The sequence below is a fragment of the Bubalus kerabau genome, chromosome 22 (assembly GCF_029407905.1).
Source record: "Bubalus kerabau isolate K-KA32 ecotype Philippines breed swamp buffalo chromosome 22, PCC_UOA_SB_1v2, whole genome shotgun sequence".
Taxonomy (NCBI): Eukaryota; Metazoa; Chordata; class Mammalia; order Artiodactyla; family Bovidae; genus Bubalus; species Bubalus kerabau.
This window is the reverse complement of record NC_073645.1, coordinates 49764577-49787459: the sequence shown is the minus strand read 5'-3', so window position 1 is coordinate 49787459 and position 22883 is coordinate 49764577. Positions and strand designations below refer to the sequence as shown.

Here is a 22883-nt window from a genome sequence, read left to right as displayed (position 1 = left end):
ACTTTTTAAATTCAAAATGAAAAATAGATAACCAACAAAGACCTACTGTATAGCGCAGAGAACTATACTCAATATCTTGTATTAATGTGCAATGGAAAAGAATCTGAAAAAGAATATATGAATGTATATATACGTATATATAGTTGTGCACCTGAAGTGATCACTTTGTGGTTTACCTGAGACTAATACAACATTGTAAATCAATTATATTTCAATAAAAATTAAATATTAAAAAAATGAAAATAAAAATTAAAATGGAAACAATATCCCATCTTTGGCTAATCAAAGTAGCAGAGAATTTAAAATGTGAATGCTCAGAACTGGTGGTAAAATATGCATTTTCAAGCATTGCACTGAGTAGAAAAATTGTTGTAAGCCTTTTGAAAAGCATGCAATTTGATGACAAGAAGCAAATATTATTTGGTCTAGAAACTAGATTTTGGGCAATATAAACTAAGGACATAATCTGTTATGTCAAAACAAGGTTTTTGCCGAGATGCTCATTAGCCAATTATTTATAATAATAAAATGTTAGGGAAAACCTTAAATGTTCAAACACAAGTAATTAAGATTATCAAAGTGATATTCACCAAAAGTGAATGAGAAAATACTTATGTAATAATCCTAAATGAAAGTATAAGAAAAACTAGTGTGTGTTTATACAGATATGCACCACTTATCATGCAAAATAACACTATACATAAAAATATGACTGGGCCTTTGTGTGTGCCTGTGTGTGCATCTTGGGATAACTTTTTTTTCTTCTACACTAGTCTGTTTTCCAAATATTCCATAGCAACAACATATACTATTAGCTTTTTAAATTAAAAAATGTTCCTCAAAATTCCTTTCATGTGTTTTGGTGCGATGTTCTGTCCAGCTTCTCTCTCTAAACTCAAAGTAGAAACCAGTGCGCTGGTTCCCTTTCTCGTTGGGCTCCTCAGTCGAGTGTGGGCACACAGGGTAGGTGCCTGGTGGCTGGAGCCATCCTTCACTGCTCGGGAACATCCAGGGTGATTCCTCAATGTGGGCTCTTAAACAACCGGTCTAGCTGTGGTTCAGCCTGTCTGCAAAGCCTACCTCCCCTTCCTCCCGCAGTGAAAAGTTCCCTGGGATAGTGGGTGGAATCAATAGCCTTGAGGCTAGGAGGGATCTGGGCACCTTTGGAGAAGGAAGAACTCTAGGGGCTTGAGCTGGAAGTGAATTGGGACCACACGGACACGGACCAAGGAGGCAGAGGCCTGGGTCACAGTGGCCTCTAGGTCCTGGCAGGAGTTTTTATTCAATTCTGAGAGCAGTTAGCGACCTCTGAAGGGTGTGGCCCAGGAAGTCACATGATCTGGGGACTGTTTGCACCAGCTCCCTCAGTCCACTGTGATCAGATCCTCTCCGGAAGGCCCTGAGCTGAGGGCCCAGGGGCAGCAGGATTTTACCACACCCCTTCAGAGCTGGGACTAAGGGAATGGGGAGGTGTGGCCCCACATGTGCTTGGACCCAGATGCAGTTAGCCTCCTAGGGGGGCCAGGAATGAAGGCCCAGGAGACCCAATGGGGACAGAGGCTGGCAGTCAAGTAGGGGCAACCCCATAGACACCTTGGTCACCACACCTGTGGAATGCTGCCCAAGGGGAGTGGTTGAGGAGTCCAGAGAGGCGAATGGCATCCTGTGTAGGGAGCCCAGGAGAACCAGGATTTAGGGCCTGGGGAAGCAACCCCAGCTTTGGGGCTGGAGGTTAGAGACAAGCAGGTGCCCAGGGCGTGGTCAACACCTGGGCGTGGGCGCTGGAGCTGTCAGCGACCAGACACCGAGGGGCCCCCAGGGTCTCAGCAGGGCCGCTGACCAACGCGAAGGAAGAGCTTGCAGGAGGCATTTCAGAAGGACCCCAGCCTCACCCTCGGCCGCCTTTCTTGTCCCAGATCCACGCCTGAGGGCTGTTTCCTACCTTGACTGGAAGGCTGGCTGAGGAGCGGGGTGATTAAGGGGGTGGGGAGTGAAGCGGAGAGTCTAGGGCCGCTGCTGGGGGGCTCTGCGACCCCTACCTGCAGCCAGAGGTCCCGGGGCTAGGGCGCCTGGGTGGGACCCAAGAGAGCCCATGGACTGGGATGGAGCACCGGCCCCGTGCGGAGGAGACCCTGCGGGGAGACCCTGAACTTGTGTGTGGAAATGGTGGGGGGAGGGGACGGGCCTGGAGGGGCGCCTCCCTCCTTGCCCCTTCTCTGCACCCCAGCAGGACCAAGTGTCAGTATACACAGTAGACTATTTACTGGAACAAGGATGACCAAAGAACACATTTTACTATCTCTGAGATAGTAAATATTATTAAACATATATTCAGTTTATTGGAAGTACACGCTGTAATCGGGCGGAGGGGCTTGGAGTTTACTGGAATCGTTGAACTGTCCCTTCATTGGGTGCGGGGTAATGCCTCTTCCGGAGTTTCTGGCAGGTGAGAGTAGGAAGGGCGAGGGCCAGGGAGACCAGCCCGGGGATAGGGACCCACCCCCGCAGCCCCCACCCAAAGACACTTTCTCAGGCTGATTGATTTCGCGCACGCATGCGTATAGAGTACGAAGGTCTGGAAGTGGGTTCCCTGAAAGCTCCCCAGGTCGGCAGACTCCTGTCCATTGGGGTCGGCGGTGCTTTAACTACAGGGTCCCTATTCCGGGTCCTTTTCAAGGCTGATTGTGCAAAGGGACGCTCCTCCCAGGAGTGAGACCTGGGCTTTGATGGAACCTGGGGCTGTGGGGCAAGCCTCCCATTCATCAGAAAACACCGCTGCTCCAGCTTACCATCAACAGTTTAAAAGGCTGTGCTCCCGCAGACCTAAGCGCCCCAATTGTGATGGTCCCTGAAGTCTTTCCTAATTCCCTGCTCTCGCTGGAGGACTGAAGGTATGGCGTGTGTGGCCGAGGGTTTGTAAGATTACTTGACAGGAAATCTAGCACCTCCTAGTTCTAATTAGGCTGCTCCCACAGGGTCACAGAACAGTCCTGATGACAGCAATAATCAGAGTGACAGAGCAGCATTTTACGGGGTGGATCGGGGATGAGCCTTGATAGTGTAAGGGGAAAGAAATGAAACGAATCCCCAAAGAAGGTTAATAGAATCTAGGCATCTACACTAAGCAGCCCCAGCAGCTTTGTCACACAGGATCTGGAGCTGGAAATCCTATACAGGAGCGTCACGTTTCTAGGCTCTCTCCCACCTTCCCGCAGGCAATATATCTCTGAGTTGTCTTTCAGGAGCAGAAAGGCTTAGAGTCTCAGGGTCCCTTTTAGCTCTTAAAAGAACCCATTGAGGACCACTAAGCCCTTTTGTTTATATAGGTTATTAATACGTGTTGTTGTTGTTGTTTTTACTTAATACTCTTAAAAAGTTTCGTTTATCAATTCATTTTAAGGCAGTGATGATCCCGTTTCATTTTCACATAGAAACACCTTAAAAAAAAAAAAAACCTCTATTATCAAAAATTAGTGAAAGAGCAGCTTTATTGTATGTTTTTGCAAATCTCCGTGATACTGATTTAGTAAACAACAACAACAAAAACAGCTGGATTCTCTCATCTGCTTCTGCACCAGGGAAATGCCATCTTCCACGTATAAGAAATGGCAGTGAAAAGGGCAAGGACCGTCTGTTATTACAAAGGTGGGTTTCCCTTTGCAAGGATCTCAGAGATTCCCGAGGGTTCCCAGACCAAGCTGTGAGAACAGCAGTTCCGGATCAAGGAAAACCAAGCTCCAAGGGTGGGCGTCCCCAGTTCCCTTCACAGCGTGATGGCCCGCCGCATCTCCTTTCGCCCGTCCGGTCACGCACATGGAGGAATCCCGTGGTTAATTATTTTACAGTTCATCCATTTTGTAGTGCATAAGATTTACTCATTGAAAATTCTTCCTAACAGGAAAACACAGTAAACCTTTGAAAACCTAAATTAATGACAGTCAATAACAAAGATTAAGTAAATTACGATTTCCAAAGCCAAATACTTTATAGCCATCAAAAAGAAAGTAAAAGAGGAAGAAGTTCTCTACATCTTTATAAAGCAGTGAATATAAGTGCAGAAAAAAAGTGTATATTACATATTCCTCATGCCTTTATTTTTTAAGGAGAATCATGTGTGTATTACTGGGAAAAGACACAAGAGACGGCTTGTAACAACTGGTCATATTTAGGGAAATAGAGAAACTTAAAAAAACTGTAAACCTACCAGCAACGAGTAACATACTGTAACGAGTAACATACGAGTAACATAACCATTGTTAACTGTGTTTGATCCTTTGAGAAAAGGAGGCAAGGTTTTCGCGGAGGTGGGACCCTGTTGCATTTCAGCAGGGTCTGCGTTGTAAGGGTGGAGGACCCTTAACAAGCGCGCCTTCTGCTAATGCACGCGAGCAGCAGGGGCTAGTCTGTCCTCCCGGCCCGGGAGAGCTCGGCCCTGGGGAGCCCGGCCCGCCCCGCCCAGAGCAGCCCTAACCCTGTGCCAGCCCCGCCCCTCCATTCCCATTGGTCTGTGTCTACGCCGGGAGGCCGCCCCGCCCCGCGCAGCCCTGCCGCCTTGCTCCGCCCCTCTGTTCCCATTGGCCCATCTCTACGGGGAGTCCGCCCCGCCCCGCGCAGGCCTAACCGCGCTCCCCTTGCCCCGCCTCTCAATTCCCATTGGTCTGTGTCTACGCAGGGAGGCCGCCCCGCCCCGCGCAGCCCCAAGCCACTTCCCTTGCCCTCCCCTCCACTCCCATTGGTCTGTCTCTACGCCGCTATGCCCAATCGCTGCGCTTAGCGCCAAATTTGAATCGATGTTATCTTTTGAATCGAGAGGGCGCCGCGGCGGCTTTTCGCGCCCAAGCAGCTAACGCCGGGCGCCTCCCGGACGTGGCTGGGCTGGGCCATCCGGCCGCCGGCGAGGACGAGGGGCGAGGGCGGGGGGTGGAGCGGGGACCGCGGCCGCGGCGGAGGTGGGCGCGAGTCTGCGGGCTGAGGCCCGGTCGGTCCCTGCGTCGCGGGCCGGGAGGCGGACGCAGGTGGACTGGTCCCCTGCTCTTCCCGGGGCCTACGCGAGGTGCGCGCCGCGGGGTGGTGGATCGATCCCCTGGTGTCGGCGCGGGAGTCTCGTCCCTGGTGAGCCGCGGCCGGGGCCCTTCAGGGGGCGGGGACAGGGGCAGCTGGCGGGGCCCCGGGGGGTTCGCGTGGACCACGCGGGACTCTGCGGGCACCTGCGCCCTGGGCTGGGCCCTGCTCGTTCTCAGCGCTCGCGTGGGGTCTCGGCGGGAACCCCCCGGGAGCCGCGACCCTGGTGGGCGCCGTCCTGGCCGCAGGTCTGTGAGGGGGGCGCCGAGTTGTGGTGGGACAGTCCGGGACCAGCCTGGGGCTTCCACAGCGGTCAGTATAAAGTGTGGGTCGGGGCGGCCGAGGCATTGGTGAAGCGACCCCAGTTGGTCACTTATAAGTGCCTTCTTAGCTCTTTGCTTTAGGGTAACCTCCGGCTCCCCGTGTGTTTTATTTTTGTTATTTCGTTCAGTGACCTGTAAGTCCGCTTCAGCAAACCTTTTGATGCCTGACCTTCCCGTCAGGGGATTACACTCAAATTCTTGTTTAGAAAATGGGTCCTGCAAGACGCCTGGTTACCATCAAAAGGAGCGGGGTGGATGGCCCTCACTTTCCGCTGAGCCTCAGCACCTGCTTGTTTGGAAGGTGAGCCCTGCCCTTGCCTGGACAATTTAGACAATTTGGCTTTAAAAACCCCTCAGTGTTACTAATCACAGGTTGACAGATGGGACGCACTGCTCCGGGAGTAGTGGAGCCCTTGGGTTATGCACAGGATTGCCTATGTACTGTCAATGTGACTGGCTGTTTCAAATGAAATAGAATTTTGAGGATGATGTTTATATAATTGTGTGTTTTTTTAATCAAAGATTTAAAAATTGGTTTGATAAAAATCTATAATTGGAGAAAAATGTAAAGGATTCTCAAATCCTGCTTGACTTAAGGCAGGCTTTCAAAGGCCACTGTTCATCTGAAATCTCTCTGAACTGAGCATTCCTTGGCTGCTGGGGGTTACTACTGAACAAATAAGGAAGGGATCTGTGTTGGCTTGTTGGGTCTTTTTGGAAAAAAAGTGGGAATGGGAAGAAGAGTCTTTCCGGTTGTGTTTTGAGAACTTTTCTTTGGTTGCCTTCCTGTGTTGTTGGTGGCAGTGGCCCGTGTATAAACAGGAACCGTTAATCACACCCCGCTCTCGTTCTCTACAAGTGATGGGTAAGTTACCCTCCCTGTAGAGCCCCGTGTGGTGGAACCCTGACGCCCCCACCCACACTCCATCCTCCTACCAGTCGCCCTGCACCCACGTTTCACCACAGGCCTAACTCTTGCTCACCTTGGTGCTGTCAGCCAGTTGGCACTTCTGTCTCTGGAATTTTCTCTCTACCCTCCTACATGAGCGATTCATGTTCCCCTGAGAAGAAGCCTTCACTGAGCACTGCTCTTTTCTTTCCTAACCTGCACGTGGTGATGAGGCTGCAGTTTGTTCGTTTCACTCCTAAGGTCCCGAGAGCAGAAACTATCTTGTTAATAATTATGTAGCTGGTGCCTGGTATGGGGTCTGGTGTATGAGATGTGGTTACTGTCTGGCGCGCCAACAATTGTCCTGTTGAAACATCAGCTGGAGAATTGGGTTTGGAGTCAGTATGTAGCAGTGGCTGTCAGCTGAGAGCCATATGACCCCCAGGAGATACCTGGCAAAGTCTGGAGACATTTTTTCATGTCACGATGTGGGAGCCCCACATCACTGACGTCAGGGAGCAGAGGTCAGCTTTGCTGCCAATCCTACAATGTACAGGACAGCTCCCCCGTACAAAGAACTGTCTGGCTGGGATGTCAGTGGTGCCGAGATGGAGAATCACTGCTCTGTAGCCATTCTCACTGGCAGTCTCCTGCCAAACATTCTCATTTCTAACGAGATAGTCTTTCTCTCATGCCTCAAAATCAAAATCTTTTCATTGACTTAGAGTAGCTGTTCTCTTTCCATAACTTCCACTCTCTTCTAAAGGAAAAGACAAAAAAAACCATTTTGGTATCAAATGGCACTCATTCTTTCATACTGTAGTGATTAAGTGTCTTTTTGTGTAAGATTGTTTAATCTAGAAACCCATTTGTAGTGTTTGATTGTGTGACATGGGGACGAAGGGCTACTCTAAGGCTCCAGAGGTTCCTGTTGAGAACAGAGGAGTCACGGTCTGTTCAAACCTGTTAAACCCATGATGGTACCAGGAGCACCAGAGGCCCAGGGAGCCTTGCTAAGGGCATCTTCGACCAGTTTCTCTGTGGTCTGGGGATTTCTCTCTTGTGTGCTTGCTGCTGACGTCAGCTTCGTGTGAAGAGACAGGTTGCATCTAGATGATTGGTTGTTGTTGCTTGTGTTTAGTGTCTGTAGTGAGAGGAGACTTGTGACTTTGTCAGTTAATAGTGCAGTTTTAAAACAATCAAAAGCTCACAAGTTGTGAGCATTTACTGCGTGCCAGGCAACTGACAGACCTGAGTAACTCATTTAATTGTATGCAGAGCACCATGAAATTTTAATGATTTAAAGTAGTTGCTTCTACAATACTTGTAAAAATGGTCAGCAAAATGCAAAGATCATTTACATTGCCCAGTTTGTTTTTCCTTTATGTCATTGCATTTACAGATCAAACACAGAGTCAAACGCTGTTTTATTTTGAGTCAGTAATGTAAATTTTTTTTAATCACAACAACCTAAAAAATCTTTATTCTTTTAAATTAAGGAGTATCGAGTGTGACATTCGTATTCAGCTTCCTGTAGTGTCTAAACAACACTGCAAAATTGAAATCAGTGAGCAGGAGGTGAGTGGGTTTTTGGAAGTCTATTTTTAAAAACTTTTCACTTTGTATCCATTTATTAGTTACATGTTTTCCTGTGTTTTCTATTTATAGGCAGTATTGTTTAATTTCAGTTCCACAAATCCAACACAAATAAACGGATCTACTTTTGATAAACCTGTACCGCTAAAACATGGCGATGTGATAACTATTGTTGATCGGTCTTTCAGGTAGGTAAGAACTAACTGGGCTAAAGACTTTCTGAGTCACCAAAAGCCAGCCTCACGGTTCACCTGGGATCCTTCTTAAATGCGGGTGAACGTCAGCATGTTTGAGGTTGTCACTCCCAACACTAAGTCTTCATCTAAATCCATGAGCATCTAGAAGGAATGACAAATGGAGTTTATTGTGCCCAGCTCAAGGACTTGAGAGCACATACCTGTGCCAAGAACAGCGACCAGGTCCTAAAGGAGAATCATGTTCCTGCAAACGTTGTGAAACTGCATTCATTTTACTTCTCTATGTTAAAGTCAAGTACACTCATAGAGAAAGATATGAAACGAGATTCATGAACCAACTTATCGGGACGGACCAGCCTTGTGATTTCACCTGTCAGGGACTGAACTGTGCTCTCCTAAATTCACAAGTTCAAATCCTAACCCCCAGCTTCCCTGGAATGGGGCCGTTTTCAGACAGGCCTTGAAAAAGAGGATTAAGTTAAAATGAGTCTGTTAGAGTGAGTCCTAACCCACTCCCACCCGTGTCCTTATAAGAAGAGACTAGGACTCAGAGGAGCCAGGGGAGCAGGTACTCAGGGAACAACCCCGAGGAAGCAGCTGGAGCCTAGGAGAGAGGTCCCAGGAGGCCGCCCTGCCCACGCCTTGATCTTGGACTCCCGGCCTTTGGAACTGTGAGGAAAGACATTTCTCTTGTGTAAGGGTGTGGCGTTTGGTTAGAGAACTAATATACCACCCAAACCATCAGCAGCATTTCCAGAAGTTTTCCTCATGTGTTTTCTCATCTATCTCCTCTCACCACGTAAACCACCACGAGAGCGTGGCTTTTCTGATAGCCTAAGAGGCTTCGGAGTTCTCCTGCCTAAGCTTGCATCTCTCACCACTATGGTTTTGTCTGCCTTTATTAAACTGCCTACACCTGTGACTGAGTTCTGCTCTTACGGTTGTGAGATTCACAGCATGGACAGGACGGGTGGACCCATCCCAGTTCCTTCTCACTGCTTAAGGATTTCTTTGAATTAACCACAGTCTTATACACAGATATACACTATTCATTCTGGATGGACATTTGAGCAGTTTTGTTTTCGAAATGAGTCAGGGCTTGCTTTTTATGATCAGATGTGGTTAACTCTGTACTAACCTGTCCTGTGTGTTTGAAAAGAACGTGTGTTCCACAGCTGCTGGGCAGAGTGTTCTATCTGTATAGGTCCATAAGATTAAGATTCCTAACTAGAATCCTGGTAACATTTTCTGCTGATTCTTGGTTACTTGGACAGGTAAGTTGTAATCATGCATTTAGGATTTTTTTCTTTTTTGTTTTTAGCTCTGTAGGTTTTTGCTTCCTCTATTTTGAGGCCATACTGTGGATTTAAATTAAGAATTATCTCCTCTGGGAGGATGAAGCTCCATCATGTATCATTCTGAAATGTCCTGTACCTTTAGTAATGCTTTTGATGAGAGATTCATACTGTAGTTCTTTCTGCCTCTTTTTTTAAAAATCACATTGCTTTCAACTTTCATAATCCTTAAGGTTTAGATGGTCTCTAGGAACTGGCTGCTAGATGGACTTTTGTCTATAACTGGTTGATCTTGACAGATTGACCCTTCCATCATTGTAAAATGTGCAATGTCTCTAAATAATTTTTATCTTAAAGTTAATTTTGTCTGGTGTTGGTACAACCTCTGCACCTGTCTTCTGGTTGCTGTTTGCCTGCTGTATCTTTCTCCATCATTATACTTTCATCCTATGTATGTCTTTTTAAGAAAATATACACTTTAAAAATGTTTTTACTGAATATTAAATGATTATAAGTACTGTAAGTTAGACATTTAGCCAAAGCACACTTACTTACAGGTTAAATACAGTCATAAAGATGTCTTAAATAGAAACTCATCATGCAGGCAAATTGAGTTGTTTGATGCCCTCTTTTGGAAAGTAGAGGGTGAGAGAAAAAAGGTCTTACATCCCATATGAAAGAGAGTGAAGTCTAGAAGCATTTACATGCTGTTAGTGATTTTCTGTGACCAAATTGCTAAGGTTGCCAGACTTAGTAAAACAAAACAAAGCAAAAAAGCCCAGGTTGTTCAGTTAAGCTTGAATTTCAGATAAATGAAATTTATATATATTTTTTGCAGTACTATTTGTGTCTTTAATTCTCAACTGTATCTGTTGTAGGAAGCAATATATTAATAGTCAGATCCTTTTTGTCATCCATTCTGCTAAATGGAACTCCGTTTTCATTACTGCCTTCATTTGTATTGAATAGATATTTTCTAATTTGAATATATTGATCATTTCTTTTTCTGTGCTTTTTGTGAATTCGCCTTCATTTTTAAAGGGTGTTTTCATTGGATAGAGACTTCTAGATAGGAAATAACTGGTGTGGAATGGAGAACCAGAACTATTTCCCCCAAATGAGATGCTGCTCAGATTAAGACTGAGATGATCAAATATCTCTAGCAACAAATAGAAAATGGGTTTGAGGAAGAAGGGCTTGGTTCAGAACTCTGGCGCCGTGAGAAACAATTCCAGACGCCTGGCGGCTCCAGTCTAGCTTGGTGCTACTGTTCAGTCGCTCAGTCGTGTCCAACTCTTTGAGACCCCATGGACTGCAGCACACCAGGCGTCCCTGTCCTTCACCATCTCCTTAAATCTGCTCAAACTCATGTCCACTGAGTCAGTGGCACCATCCAACCATCTCATCCTCTGTTGCCCCCTTCTCCTCCTGCCCTCAATCTTTCCCAGCATCAGAGTCTTTTCCAAGGAGTCAGTTCTTCGCATCAGGTGGCCAAAGTATTGGAGTTTCAGCTTCAGCATGAGTCCTTCTAATGTATATTCAGGGTTGATTTCCTTTAGGAATGACTGGTTTGATCTCCTTGCAGCCCAAGGGACTCTTAAGAGTCTTCTTAAACACCACAGTTCAAAAGCATCAATTCTTTGGCTCTCAGCCTTTAGATCTTACTTAGGTGGCATCTAAATTCTTTTCATCCTCTCTTACCTGGTTGCCTAAGTTCAGTATGTGTTATAAAATGTTGTTCTGTGAGTTGATACCCGAAGTCTGTTAGAACAACTATGTCTTTTCCTAAACATCTTTACATCTTCCTAAAACGTGCCTCTGTTCAGACACAGATGGAGTAACTGGGAAGCTTGAAGAGCTCATAGTGATCCGAAGTTAAAGTATAGCTCTGTAATTACTCTGCAGTGAATGACATCACAAAGTGGTAAAAGGTGATAGATGACACCCAGCTTCTTGGTTAACCTTCCAAGCCATCACATGATTTCCATGAGAAAAAACTAGGAGACACCTGATTTGTTCTATTACACAGTCGGGTCCAACAGAGTAGGTGCTCAGTGATATTGTAAAGGCTAGTTAGGGTTTCAGAAATTAATCTGGTCCCAATCACTGACGATGGTGTTCTGAAAGAAACAAAACAATTTACCTAAGTTTTTCATGTAAAAATAATTCTCTAACTCTAAATGTCTTTCCTTGAATAAGGTAATATCTTGAACAAAACCTGAAGTTTGTTCCTTGGACATTAGTCAGATATAGTAGTTTTGTTTTCGGTCACAAATGTTTAATCTGAGTATATGTCTGTGATTCTGTGCACTTCAGGTATGAAAATGAAAGTCATCAGGATGGAAGCAAGTCACCTGGATTTCCGGGACAAAGACGGGACCAGGTGATGGGGGATGTCACCCAGCTTTGGGCTCTGAGTCTTTTTTGCATGATGATATGAGAGCATTTGTCTGCACTGACAGTGTGTTTTGTTACCCGGGAGAGCAGTTTACCAGTTATAGTAGGAAGTGTCACTAAGGTATTAAACAAGCTGGACTTAGATATATGAATGCAATTTAAGCTGCCATTCCTCTTTTATTCAACATGGGAGCACTGAGTGTCACACTTTGGGCCCCAAAGTCTCCTCAAGTGTCTCACAATCTGATTTTGCAAACCTTTGCATAAGACAACCCTGACATAGAACTCTGATTCCAGAACCATGGGATCTGGTGGTTCATTTTGTGCCCCATTTATTCATCCATTTTTATTTTTCTGAGATAATCACATCAGAGTTGTGGGTACCAGAGATGCTTTCCAGGTTTGATGGACAGATGACCCATAACACTGAAAGAGAGTCACTGCCTTTTGTTTATCAGTGGAGAGAACATATTCCAAATGGTCCGTCTTCCTAAAATGCAGTTCTGGGAGATTTAGTAGGACTTAGAATGTTCCAGGTAAATCCTGAGACTTCCTGTCCGTCCTCCTTTTTACAAAGCTACTCAAGCTAGTCTTGTCTGACCAGGTTGAAACACCCTGGCTTGAGAGTCTTATCACAGGGACTCTTGAGATCAGCCGGAGGCTCTGCATTTGAAGGTGCTCCTCCTTCCCAAGAGAAGTAACTAATGTCAACCTGCTCATCAGCTTTGGGGGAAGGCTAGCTTCTGAGGGCTTCCCAGGTGGTAAAGAATCTGCCTGCCAGTGCAGGAGATGTGGGTTCGGTCCCTGGGTCTGGAAGATACCCTGGAAGAGATAATGGCAACCCATGCCAGTATTCTTTCCTAGAAAAATCCATGGACAGAGGAGCCTGGTGGGCTACAGTCCATGGGGGTCGAAAAGAGTCAGATGCGACTGAGCAACTAAATACTCAAACACATAGCTTCTGAGGTATCCCGCCTACCACCGCGCCCTCCAACTTGCTTTTGCTATTCAGTCACTCAGTTGTGTCCAAGTCTTTGTGACTCCATGGACTTCAGCATGCCAGGCTTCCCTGTCCTTCACTATCTCCTGGCGTTTGTGAACTTGTAACTCTTAACTTGTGAGTAGGTATAAAGAAACCAATCAAAAAGCTGAACTAAGGGTTAGATAGGAGGTTCCAAGGGTCTGTGACCAGAGTGTTATCTGGGTTGGGATAACAGAAATATCGAAATTGAATACTTAGAACATGTCATCTGACTGTGATCTTTATGACTGTTGGATATTATTGTGCAAAAAATACAGGCTTATATTTTGTACAGACTTTTAAAATTTTAATTCATTTTTATTGTTCAGAAACTGAGCCCTCACACAGGAAGTTTGAGAAGCAGTGCATTCAATACCAAGAAATCGGAAATTGATTAAAGACAGAAGTTAAAGTATTTGCCTTTGGGTATATTTTGTGATTTTTCTCCCAGTGATTCAGAGGACATTATTTTTCTAACTTTGGAACAGTATTGGACTTCTGTATCTTGTATTGTTGTTATTCTGTAGTCGGTCTTCACCTGATAAAAAGCTGCCTGGGAAAGATCATGAAGGCGGCCAAGCAGGAAAGCTAGATCTGATCCCAGTGCTCTGAGGGTGCAGAGCCTCTGGGCGCGCTGTTCACCTCTGCCATAACTCCTGGGCTTTCAGATACACCTCAAGTGTCTGCCAGCAGAGAGCCCACATGCTAAATTAATCCTGCTTCCCCCACGGATCCTGTAGCCAGTTTTTGCTAAAACGGAGTGTGAAGTTGATGACCCTGTGCCTTTGGTAGGTTCCCAGACCCTGAGGGTAGGTGATGTTGATTTTCAGCTTTGGTTCTTCTTTCACAGAAGTTTAATGGATTAAAAAACCATCTGAGAAATCCTTGTGTTGTGAGCACAAGCACCTGAAGGTCTGGGCTCATTTCCCAAAGTTTCTTCAAGTCCTAAGGAGCAGTAGGGTAGAGAAGACCATCCCGCCGGGAGAGTATCTCAGTAAATATGATTTACTGTCAGTATCTGAAAAGGCTTCTAAATCGATCTTCGTATTTTGCCCATTTACAGGAAGCTTCGCGTCGGATCTCAAGATCCAGCTTATCTTCCAATCCAGGTCAGTAGTTTTTTGTTTCCGTTCGTTTTCCTGAGTTCCTGTAAGATCAGTTCTTCATGTAGACTTGTGGTGAGGAAGGGACAGACATAGGCAGGCACCCGAGTTAACCTTTCCCCCAAGTGATGTTTGGGCGCCATGCTGGTTGGAGGGTCCACCTGGAGACACATTGGCTGACTCAGTTGTCCCCTTAATTCTGGGCAGATTGGCAGCACTGGATGCCTGAGACTGGCTGTCATACGCTGAAGTGCTATATCTATTTGGTTTGTAATATTAGTGTCAGAATACTGTCACCATACATTTTGGACATTAAGAAAGTTTTAGGCCAAGTGAAAAGCTAGGTTTTTAAGACAATCTGAAATAGTTTCCAAAATGTGCATATTGCACATGTTAAAATCATTGAGAAAATCTCAAACTTCTTCTTATTTCATAATTCATTGTCAAGAAGGGAAAGCTCAAGATTCCAGCGCCCATTCAGAAGTCACAGAAGAAGCTGTTTCAGGAAAGCCTGTGGCCCATGGGGAAGACGTCACAGCCGCACATGCTGTCTCAGGGCGCCGGGAAGACCATGTGTCCAGGAAAACACCCAGTCGTGTTCGTTCCTCAGAACTTCCTGGAGATACCTGCAGAGGTGCGACGGATCCTACCACCAGGGACTTGAAAGAAGATCCCAGTGTAGCATCAGGGACCTGTCGTGAAGAACCAAAGGCTCTTTCCTCCATACAATGTCTTAAGAGGAGTGACCAAAGTGAGTCTCCCTTTAGGAAGCTTTACGAGTCAATGAAAGTGGAGTTGGATGTGAACCCAGGAAACGGCAATGTTCTGCAGAATCGCAGAAAATCAGGACTGCAGCATCACTGCCCAGCGGGCAGAGAAAGCGCCGATGGGTTACAGGACGAGACTCTGCTCTCCCCCAAATCCAGACGGAAGTCGGGCCGAAGCCCCCACATGAAGGCAGACCCTGGTTTGGGGGAGCAAGGAAATAGCCAGACTGAGGGAGACAGGAGCGGGGAGCTGGTTCAGATGCCCAAGGAGCCCAAGAGTCCTGGCATCGCCCTCACGGAGATGCAGACAAGGAAAACCAGGACCCCTGTGCGGTGTTCACAGCAAACCACGATGCCCCTGCGGTGTTCACCACACAGCCCCTCCCAGAGGCGGCGGAGTGAAGACCCGAGTGTCGGCGGTGGCCATGTATCCCAGAGTCTAGACCAAAGTGAAGGCTCCAGGGCAGATGATCAGATGTTCACTCCCCAGAAGTTCTTGCCTGGAAATCAAACACCCGTTAAAATTGGGAGTTTTGAAAATACACCAGAAAAGCTTTTCTCCAGAAAGAGGAAGAGGGTGCCTGCAAATGTTGACCATCTGACTGCAGAAACTGAGATTCCACCTCCGGCAATCTCAGCTCCACTGGCCCTTAAAGTTGAAAGGAAGATTCAGAGCGATCTTCTCAACAACCCTGAGAAGCTGGGCCTGGCAACTGGACAAGTGGGCCCTGGGTTATCCGGTCTCGGTGCAGCTGACGTCAGCAGCTTCGGTGATTCCACAAGTAAGTCTATTTAACTGTCCATTTATTTTTCCCGCCGAAGTTTACGCCTACCTTGTGTCTAGATGTGAATTAGCAGTCCCTTCCTTCATTTGCTAATGATTCGCTCTGTGAGGCACTAAGGGGCCATGTTAAGAGCCATATTCGTCATCTGCTCATAGATTTATGTGAAAACCCTGATAACTCACCAACCAGAGGAGGTGCTGGCTACTAGGGAAGAATTAGCAGGGGTCTAAGGAGATAGGGTGGCCCCAAAATATATTTGATTCTTGGGAGAATAAGCTTGAGCATAATTGCTTTTCATAGAAGTTCAGTTCTGAACTATAAGCTCTTATATCCTATAAATTGAGCCTTTAGAATAAGCAGTGGAAACCCCTTGGAAATCTTTTCATGTGGAGTGGTTCCTAGAACACCCTTGGACCGCCTCTGTGGGTTTATGTGCCAGGTGCTGCTGTGGGTGCTCTTCAGACACCCGCTCCCCAGCCTCCATGCTGGCACAGGGCCCGTGGGACAGGTGTCGTATTCTCTTCTACAAGTGGGGAAGCCACCTGATGGCATGCCGCAGGCGTCAGAGATGTGACCCGTGGGGCAGGCGGGGCAGCTCGGGAGCCTCCCACACTCCCTAGGGGACCCCAGGTGCTCAGAGGCTGTACCCGGCTCACAGTCCTCAGGGGGGACTCCCGGGTGCTCTCAGGCTGTGCCCGGCTCACAGTCCTCACGGGGACCCCCTGGGTGCTCAGAGGCTGTGCCCAGCTGTCGGCTCTGCATCTACAGGGAGCCCGTGGGGTGGGGTGTGTGGTTCTGAAATCAGACTCACGTGCATGACTTCATGGTGTTCCCCATACCCTAAGGGTATGTTGCTTAGACAAGGGTTTGTGTTAATGAGCAGTTCACAAAGGTGTGTAGTTGGGCCTGTCTGTCCAGATCTCCAGGAGAAGCTTCCAGCCCCTGGTTCCACTCACATGCAGGTCTGGGTGAGGCCTGAGTGTGAGTCCCTTGGGAAAGCCTACTCAGGCCACTGCTGAAGCTCGCTGGCATCGCCCCGGTCCACAGTGGGGACCACTGATCAGGGAGCTCATCGCTGGCATCGCCCCGGTCCACAGTGGGGACCACTGATCAGGGAGCTCATCTCTGGCATCGCCCCGGTCCACAGTGGGGACCACTGATCAGGGAGCTCATCGCTGGCATCGCCCCGGTCCACAGTGGGGACCACTGGTCAGGGAGCTCATCGCTGGCATCGCCCCGGTCCACAGTGGGGACCACTGGTCAGGGAGCTCATCGCTGGCATCGCCCTGGTCCACAGTGGGGACCATTGATCAGCCACGCCCTGCATTAGGCTCCGTCCGCACAGGACTTGACACCGTGTAAACAGAGTCCTTGCACTGTCGCGCTGGGCCTCGGCATTTCGTGGTTTGCCCTGGATCTTTCATTAGCTTCGTCAGCATCAGGAGAGTATGAGGGTGGTGAGGTGCCAGGCCTCAGTGAACTCGCAGTAGGTTTGTCTTTAATGGTTAGTGGAAGCAGGTCGCACTTGGGGTGCGGTTTCCTTTGCACTCTGACATCTGTGCCCATTCCTCTAGATAAGATGGAGGGCATGGCTGCAAAGAGGAGGCGGGTCTCCTTTGGGGGTTGCCTGAGACCCGAATTATTCGACGAAAACTTACCGCCCAACACACCTCTCAAAAGAGGAGAGACGCCAAAGCAAAGACGGTCACTGGCGGCCCACACGCCCACCGTCCTGAAGAAAATCATCAAGGTGAGGCTCCGCACAGGTCTCCCCCTGGGGTCTGATGATGGCGTACATCCTTGGTCCACACGCTTTCCAGGGGCTTCCCTGGTGACTCAGCGATAAAGGATCTGCCTGCAGTGCAGGAGACCCGGATTTGATCCCTGGGGCGGGAAGATCCCCTGGAGAAGGGACTGGTAACCCACTCCACCATTCTTGCCTGGGAAATCCCACAGACAGAGGAGCCTGGTGGGTTACAGTCCATGAGGTTGCAAAGGGTTGGACATGACTGAAGTGACGAACACTTTTTTTTTGTTTTTACAAACCTCTCACACTAGTAGAATGACAGTGAAGACCTTCTTCTTTCTAATAAAAAAGTAGAAAGCATCAGCGTCTCTGTGAGCATGCATTCCCAGGGGTGTTGGCAAATGGACCCTGAGTTCCGAACCACAACCCAAGGTGGCTGAGCACAGGTGGGTCCTCAGGACCTCCCTTCTCTGCAGAGGCGGCCTGCCGACCACACTTCTGGGCCAGGTGGTCACGCTCGGGTTATAGTTAAATACCATTTGGAAAGAGCCGTAAGATCGTGTTTTTTCCCTTTTAGAATCACAAGGTGAAAGACAGAGCTTGGATGGCATGCACACCATGGTTTTGACCGTCAGCTCTTCAGAATTTTTCATCACTGACCCTTTAGGGGTGTGATCTTACATCTCTAGAGAGGTGTGGCCCCCACCCCCTAGCTCCCCTTCTCCAGAGAGCCTGGATAGTCTTTAATTTCTTTTCATTTCAGTTAATTTTCTTTTCCTGTTGGTATAGGAGCATGAGGTATGTCTTCCCACCTCTTTTGTATGAGCCCTGGAAACGGGCTGAACCCAACCTTCTGATGGGCTTGGAACCCACGCTGACCCGAGGTGGTTAGATTCCCATGGAGCGTGTTTCCTTGGATATAGATCAGAGCCCCACTCATCAGGAAGTTCCTTCCACCTTTCCACTGGAAATGCCTCAGTTAAGACTTATTCAGTGCTTTCTTTTCCCCCTTCTTTTTAAGTGAGAGACACAGACTCCTATCTCCACTGTACGCTTGACAGACACTGAGCAGTCGGTGCTTCGAGATTTGCACGACTAAAATTGTTGCGTGGGTAGGGTTTTCACATTCATTACACGGATGTTATATTTGGGGTAAGGTTTCCTACACACATTCCAATCTTGCCAGGAGCAGCCCCAGCCATCAGGGAAAGAAGATTCTTCAGAAGTCCGTCTGAAAGTGACCTCGCCGGATGCCTTCATGAGCTCTCCGGCTGCTAACGCCATCCACGCTTCTGCGGCCACTCCTGACCGATGCCGCAGGCTGTCCAAGGCGTCTTGTGTGTCCGGGGTCAGCAGGTCCCCGCATCAGACAGATGTCCCCAGAAAAGGAGGGAGACGGAGCGGCAGCCTCCCTCCCCAGAGAGCGTCCCTGGAGCGGAACCAGCACGGGATCCTCCAGACGATTTTCTCCAGGAGAAGGAGCGGTGCCTCAGAGGCCAATTTGATCGGTAAGTGCATGGTGTCTGCAGATGGGGTTCGAGGTGGACTTTCCTGTGGGTGCCGGTTTGGGAACGTCTCCGCATCTCTTTCCCGTGACAGTGGCAAGATCATGGGCAGATGTGGTGAAACTCGGTGCCAAGCAGGCCCAGAATAAAGCTGTGAAACGTGGCCTTCCCAAGCAACCGGGCAGACGGCAGAGAAGAGCCAACACTCCGAAGGTGCGTGTGCTCTTGCATCAGGGGGACGTGAAGGGTGGCTTTAAGGCTTTGACGTGTTGTCGATCTCCCGATCGTTTTCCAGAAGCCTCCCGGCCCCGTTCACAGTCAGTTCAGCACCGGCCACGCGAACTCTCCCTGCACCATCGTCATAGGGAAAGCTCAGCTCGAGAAAGTGACCGCGCCAGCTCGGCCCTACAGGGTGATAAACAACTTCTTGGTCAGCAAACCGAGGGACTTCAGTGAAGATCTTTCGGGTAAAAGCATAGCCCTGGCTCTTATAAACCAGAGCCCTGTCCTCCTCCTGTGGGGGTCCCACCTAGGTGGGCGTATCGTTTGTTTATCTGCTGTGCCTTGGACAGGAAGATAAATAATCCAGACAACTCGGGGGTGGGGGGGGGCGGCGGCATGGTGTTCAAGGAAGAGGGAGCTGGATAGGAGAGCAAGGACCGGTCCCCGAGGATCTGGGGTCACATGTCCTCCAGGAAGCAGATGGGAAACGCACACTTGTTTTCCCTTTGGATTGAAGAGCAGTTGGTTTACAGTGTTGTGTTAGTTTTAAGTGTGTAGCACAGAAATTCAAATATATATGTATATAATTATTTTTAAAAAATGTTTCTTTAGCTGTTTTACTCGTCTGGCTGTGTCAGTTCTTTGTGGCACGCAGGCTTCTCTCTAGTCGTGGTGATGCAGGCTCAGTAGTTGAGACACGCAGGCTTAGTTACCCCTCTGACATGGGATCTTAGTTCCTTGACCAGGGATCAAACCCATGTCCGCTACATTGGAAGGCGAATTCTTAACCACTGGACCACCAGGTGACGGCTGTATTCTTTTTAAAATTCTTTTCCAGTATGAGTTACTACAGGAAATGGAGTGTAGCTCCGTGTGCTATTCGGTAGATCCTTGGTGGTTCCCAGTGAATGCACATCGTTGCCTGGCAGAGCAGCACAGGGACAGGAGAACTGGCAGCCACTGTGTGGTTGGTGAGGAAAGCAGGCTTGCTTGTATAAGTGCCCTTTCTTTGCATCTCTACCAATAGGTTACCCCAGAGTTGGGGTATTTGATTTAAGTGATATTTTGCTTCTTGAAGACTTCCTCCCCTTGTTTTGTGGAACAAAGGCCTGTGGAAGGGCTTCCTTGAACCTTTCATAGTTGAGCAGTGTTGCCATTTTTAAAGTGTGATGTGACCTGCTTGTGCTTGCACCAGGTTAGGGCCACGGCAAGGCGCTGGCTCTGAGCGTTGATGCTATCGGTGCATGGCTGCCCAGTGGCTTCCCTTCTGAGCTCCCACTTCTGGTGGGAGGTGACACTTCATCCATTAGGCGGCGTCCCGCTTTTACCTCCTGGCAGATTTCCAGATGGGAAAATTACTGTGCCGCTTATATAACAATGCAAGATGCCCTCTAATCAAAGTCACATCTGGAGCAACACATTTAGCTTTTTAAAAGCACACTACAAACCATTCTGGGAGGATGCCCCATGAGGGGGAAAAAAACTTGGAGCTCGGGCTTCCGTGGTGGCTCAGAGGATAAGAATCCGCCTGCCAATGCAGGAGACACAGGTTCGAGCCCTGGTCTGGGAGGATCCCACGTGCTGCGGGGTAACTAAGCGCATGTGCCTCAAGTACTGAGCCTGTGCTCCAGAGCCCGTGTTCTGCAGCAAGAGAAGCCACCGCCATGAGAAGCCTGCGGACCATAACTCAAGAGCAGCCCCCAGTTGCCACAACCAGGGAAAAGCCCACTCAGCAGTGAAGACACCCCTGCACAGCCAAACATAAATAAATAAAAATTAAAAAAAAAAAATTAGAGCTTATATCACCCAACATGCAGCTCCATGTGTATCTGTGTATCCCTGTAAATTGTGCGCACTGAGAGTGTATTAAGGTGTCTGTCGTGAAACAGTGAAGACAAAGATGAAGAGAAGTTTAAATACTTAGCACGTGGGGTGTGGGTGTTCTCAGCCTTCCTTCAAAACATTTTGTAGACATGCAACAATGGTCACCCTCAGTGTGAGTACTTTTATGACAAAACATTAACACGTGATGAAGCCTAAATATCCTGGATATTTTCAGTGAGGCCTGAGCAGTAGTGGATGGATGAGGTTTTAAGGGGCTTGGCTGGCTTGGGTACCTTCAGAACAGGCTGCCAAACACACTTTGCAGATGCTGCCAGCCTGAGAGCATCTTTTTGATCCATTGTTGTCCGAATGAGAACAATGAGAATGGGGGATAATGAATGTTTGAGAAACTTAAATCTTCCCTTTGGAGAACTGTATTTTTTTTTTCCCCTTGAGGTTTTGTTAGTACTGCCTTTTGGTGTTAAAATGAAAAGAAGGTGATATTATTACTTGAGAGTACTAAAAATGGGCAGTCCTATGTCACTTTTAAAATCTGGAGACATTTTGTTTGTACATGAACTCCAGAACTGTGTCCCTAAGGACTTTTTCAAGGAGCTTGAGGGCCCTAGGTTTCGGCAGGCATGGTAGGGAGACCCCCCACAGGGCAATCTCTGTCCTCTCCGCAGCACTCACATCTGGAGAACACTAAAAGACTGCAGATGTCGACCTCCTTCATTAGATCTTTCCAAGAAGAAGGGCAGAGGAGATGTGATAAATGATCTAACTCCCCAGTGCCCGCTTCTAAAAATGGGTTCACAACCAGCATCACCCTCTCCTGAGACTCTATCCCAGGAATTCTAGGGGGTGATGTGTTATTTGGCTTCTGCCATCCCCTCTTTTGTACTTGACGGGCACGCTTGTTTGCAGGTATGGGCAGTCTACTAACTGCTTTTCCACTGTTGTGTAACAGGGCTGCCTGAAATGTTCAAGACACCAGTAAAAGAGAAGCTGCAAAGGATGAGCATGTGTCCCCCCACTTTTCCAAATTCAGAGGATTTGCTTGGAAAAGAGCTTCCAGGACCTCATTCAGGAGAAAAACCTCTGCTGTGCACTTTGGAAAATTTTGGTTGGTTTCCTTTTTTTACCCCAGCACTTTGATCTTTTCAGTCAGAACTGTAGACAGTCTTCTATTGTTACAAAAGCTATGGTATTATCTCTCTACGACAGATAATGCTGTCCAGCTTCTTTGTCCTATTGTTTATAGGGGGAATTTCTATCAGCAGTGGAACCGGCACTGGCTTTCAGAGACTTGCATAAAAAGGCAAACCCGTTTACTAACCATAAGCTCCCTGTGTGCACATGGCCTTCTTCATCTTGCATAAGTGAAGAGGTTGACAAGCAGCCAAGTGTAATCATCTCTCTTCGTGTGTGTGTGTGCGTGTGCTAGGTCGCTTGTTGCGTCTGACTCTTTGTGACCCCATGGACTGTATGTAGCCCACCAGACTCCTCTGGCCATGGGAGTCTCCAGGCAAGAATACTGGAATGGGTTGCTATGCCTTCCTCCAGGGGATCTTCCCCACCCAGAGATCAAACCTGTGTCTTTTAAGTCTCCTGCCTTGACAGCGGGTTCTTTACCACTAGTGCCGCCTGGGAAGCCCTCTCATCATGGTGATGGTTTAGTCACTAAGTTGTGTCCTACTCTTGCGAGCCCATGGACTGTAGCCTGCCAGGCTCCTCTGTCCATGGGATTCTCCAGGCAAGAATACTGGAGTGGGTTGCCATTTCCTTCTTCAGGGAATCTTCCTGACCCCGGGATCGAACCTATGTCTCCTGCATTGCAGGCAGATTGTTTACCAACTTATCTAGAAGGGAAGCTCTCATCATACGTGTATGTAAATTACTCAGATGTGAAAGTGCTGTCGGCAAAGAGAAAGACAGCAGGTGTGCACTGCGCAGGTACTGAGGCTTCTCTGGGGTGGACACCTGCCACAGGATGAGTGTGAGATGGACACACGATGTCTATCTTCTCTGCCATTGACACTGATCACCATGTGCCTGTCGTAGAGAGAATAGCGTGCTATGCTTGAGGTGCTTGCTATCGCTGAAAAATAGATGTTTTCCTGTGTAACACAGACCCTAAGCACGCTAAGT

General features: G+C 47.9%; 1 protein-coding gene and 1 long non-coding RNA gene across 3 annotated transcripts in view; one reads left to right on the top strand and one right to left on the bottom strand.

Moving 5' to 3' along the window:
* Positions 1 to 3470: 3470 nt before the first annotated feature.
* On the bottom strand, positions 3471 to 4456 carry LOC129636696 (uncharacterized). Of its 2 annotated transcripts, none has more exons than XR_008707080.1 (2): positions 4205 to 4456; positions 3471 to 3923 (listed from the first exon to the last, which is right to left on the bottom strand). It is a non-coding gene; the product is annotated as an uncharacterized LOC129636696 (long non-coding RNA). The 2 variants fall into 2 exon arrangements; XR_008707081.1 differs by having other exon boundaries at positions 3471 to 3891.
* Positions 4457 to 4913: 457 nt separating this feature from the next.
* Positions 4914 to 22883, top strand: part of MKI67 (marker of proliferation Ki-67) — a 28440-nt gene continuing 10470 nt past the window's right edge. The window contains exons 1-12 of the mRNA XM_055559954.1: positions 4914 to 5112; positions 5513 to 5685; positions 7773 to 7851; positions 7942 to 8057; positions 11678 to 11744; positions 13843 to 13888; positions 14331 to 15431; positions 17009 to 17184; positions 18368 to 18689; positions 18781 to 18899; positions 18982 to 19153; positions 21703 to 21858. Coding sequence (XP_055415929.1) covers positions 5594 to 5685; positions 7773 to 7851; positions 7942 to 8057; positions 11678 to 11744; positions 13843 to 13888; positions 14331 to 15431; positions 17009 to 17184; positions 18368 to 18689; positions 18781 to 18899; positions 18982 to 19153; positions 21703 to 21858 — 2446 coding nt within the window. The 5' untranslated portion in view covers positions 4914 to 5112; positions 5513 to 5593. The remainder of the gene's footprint in view (positions 5113 to 5512; positions 5686 to 7772; positions 7852 to 7941; positions 8058 to 11677; positions 11745 to 13842; positions 13889 to 14330; positions 15432 to 17008; positions 17185 to 18367; positions 18690 to 18780; positions 18900 to 18981; positions 19154 to 21702; positions 21859 to 22883) is intronic.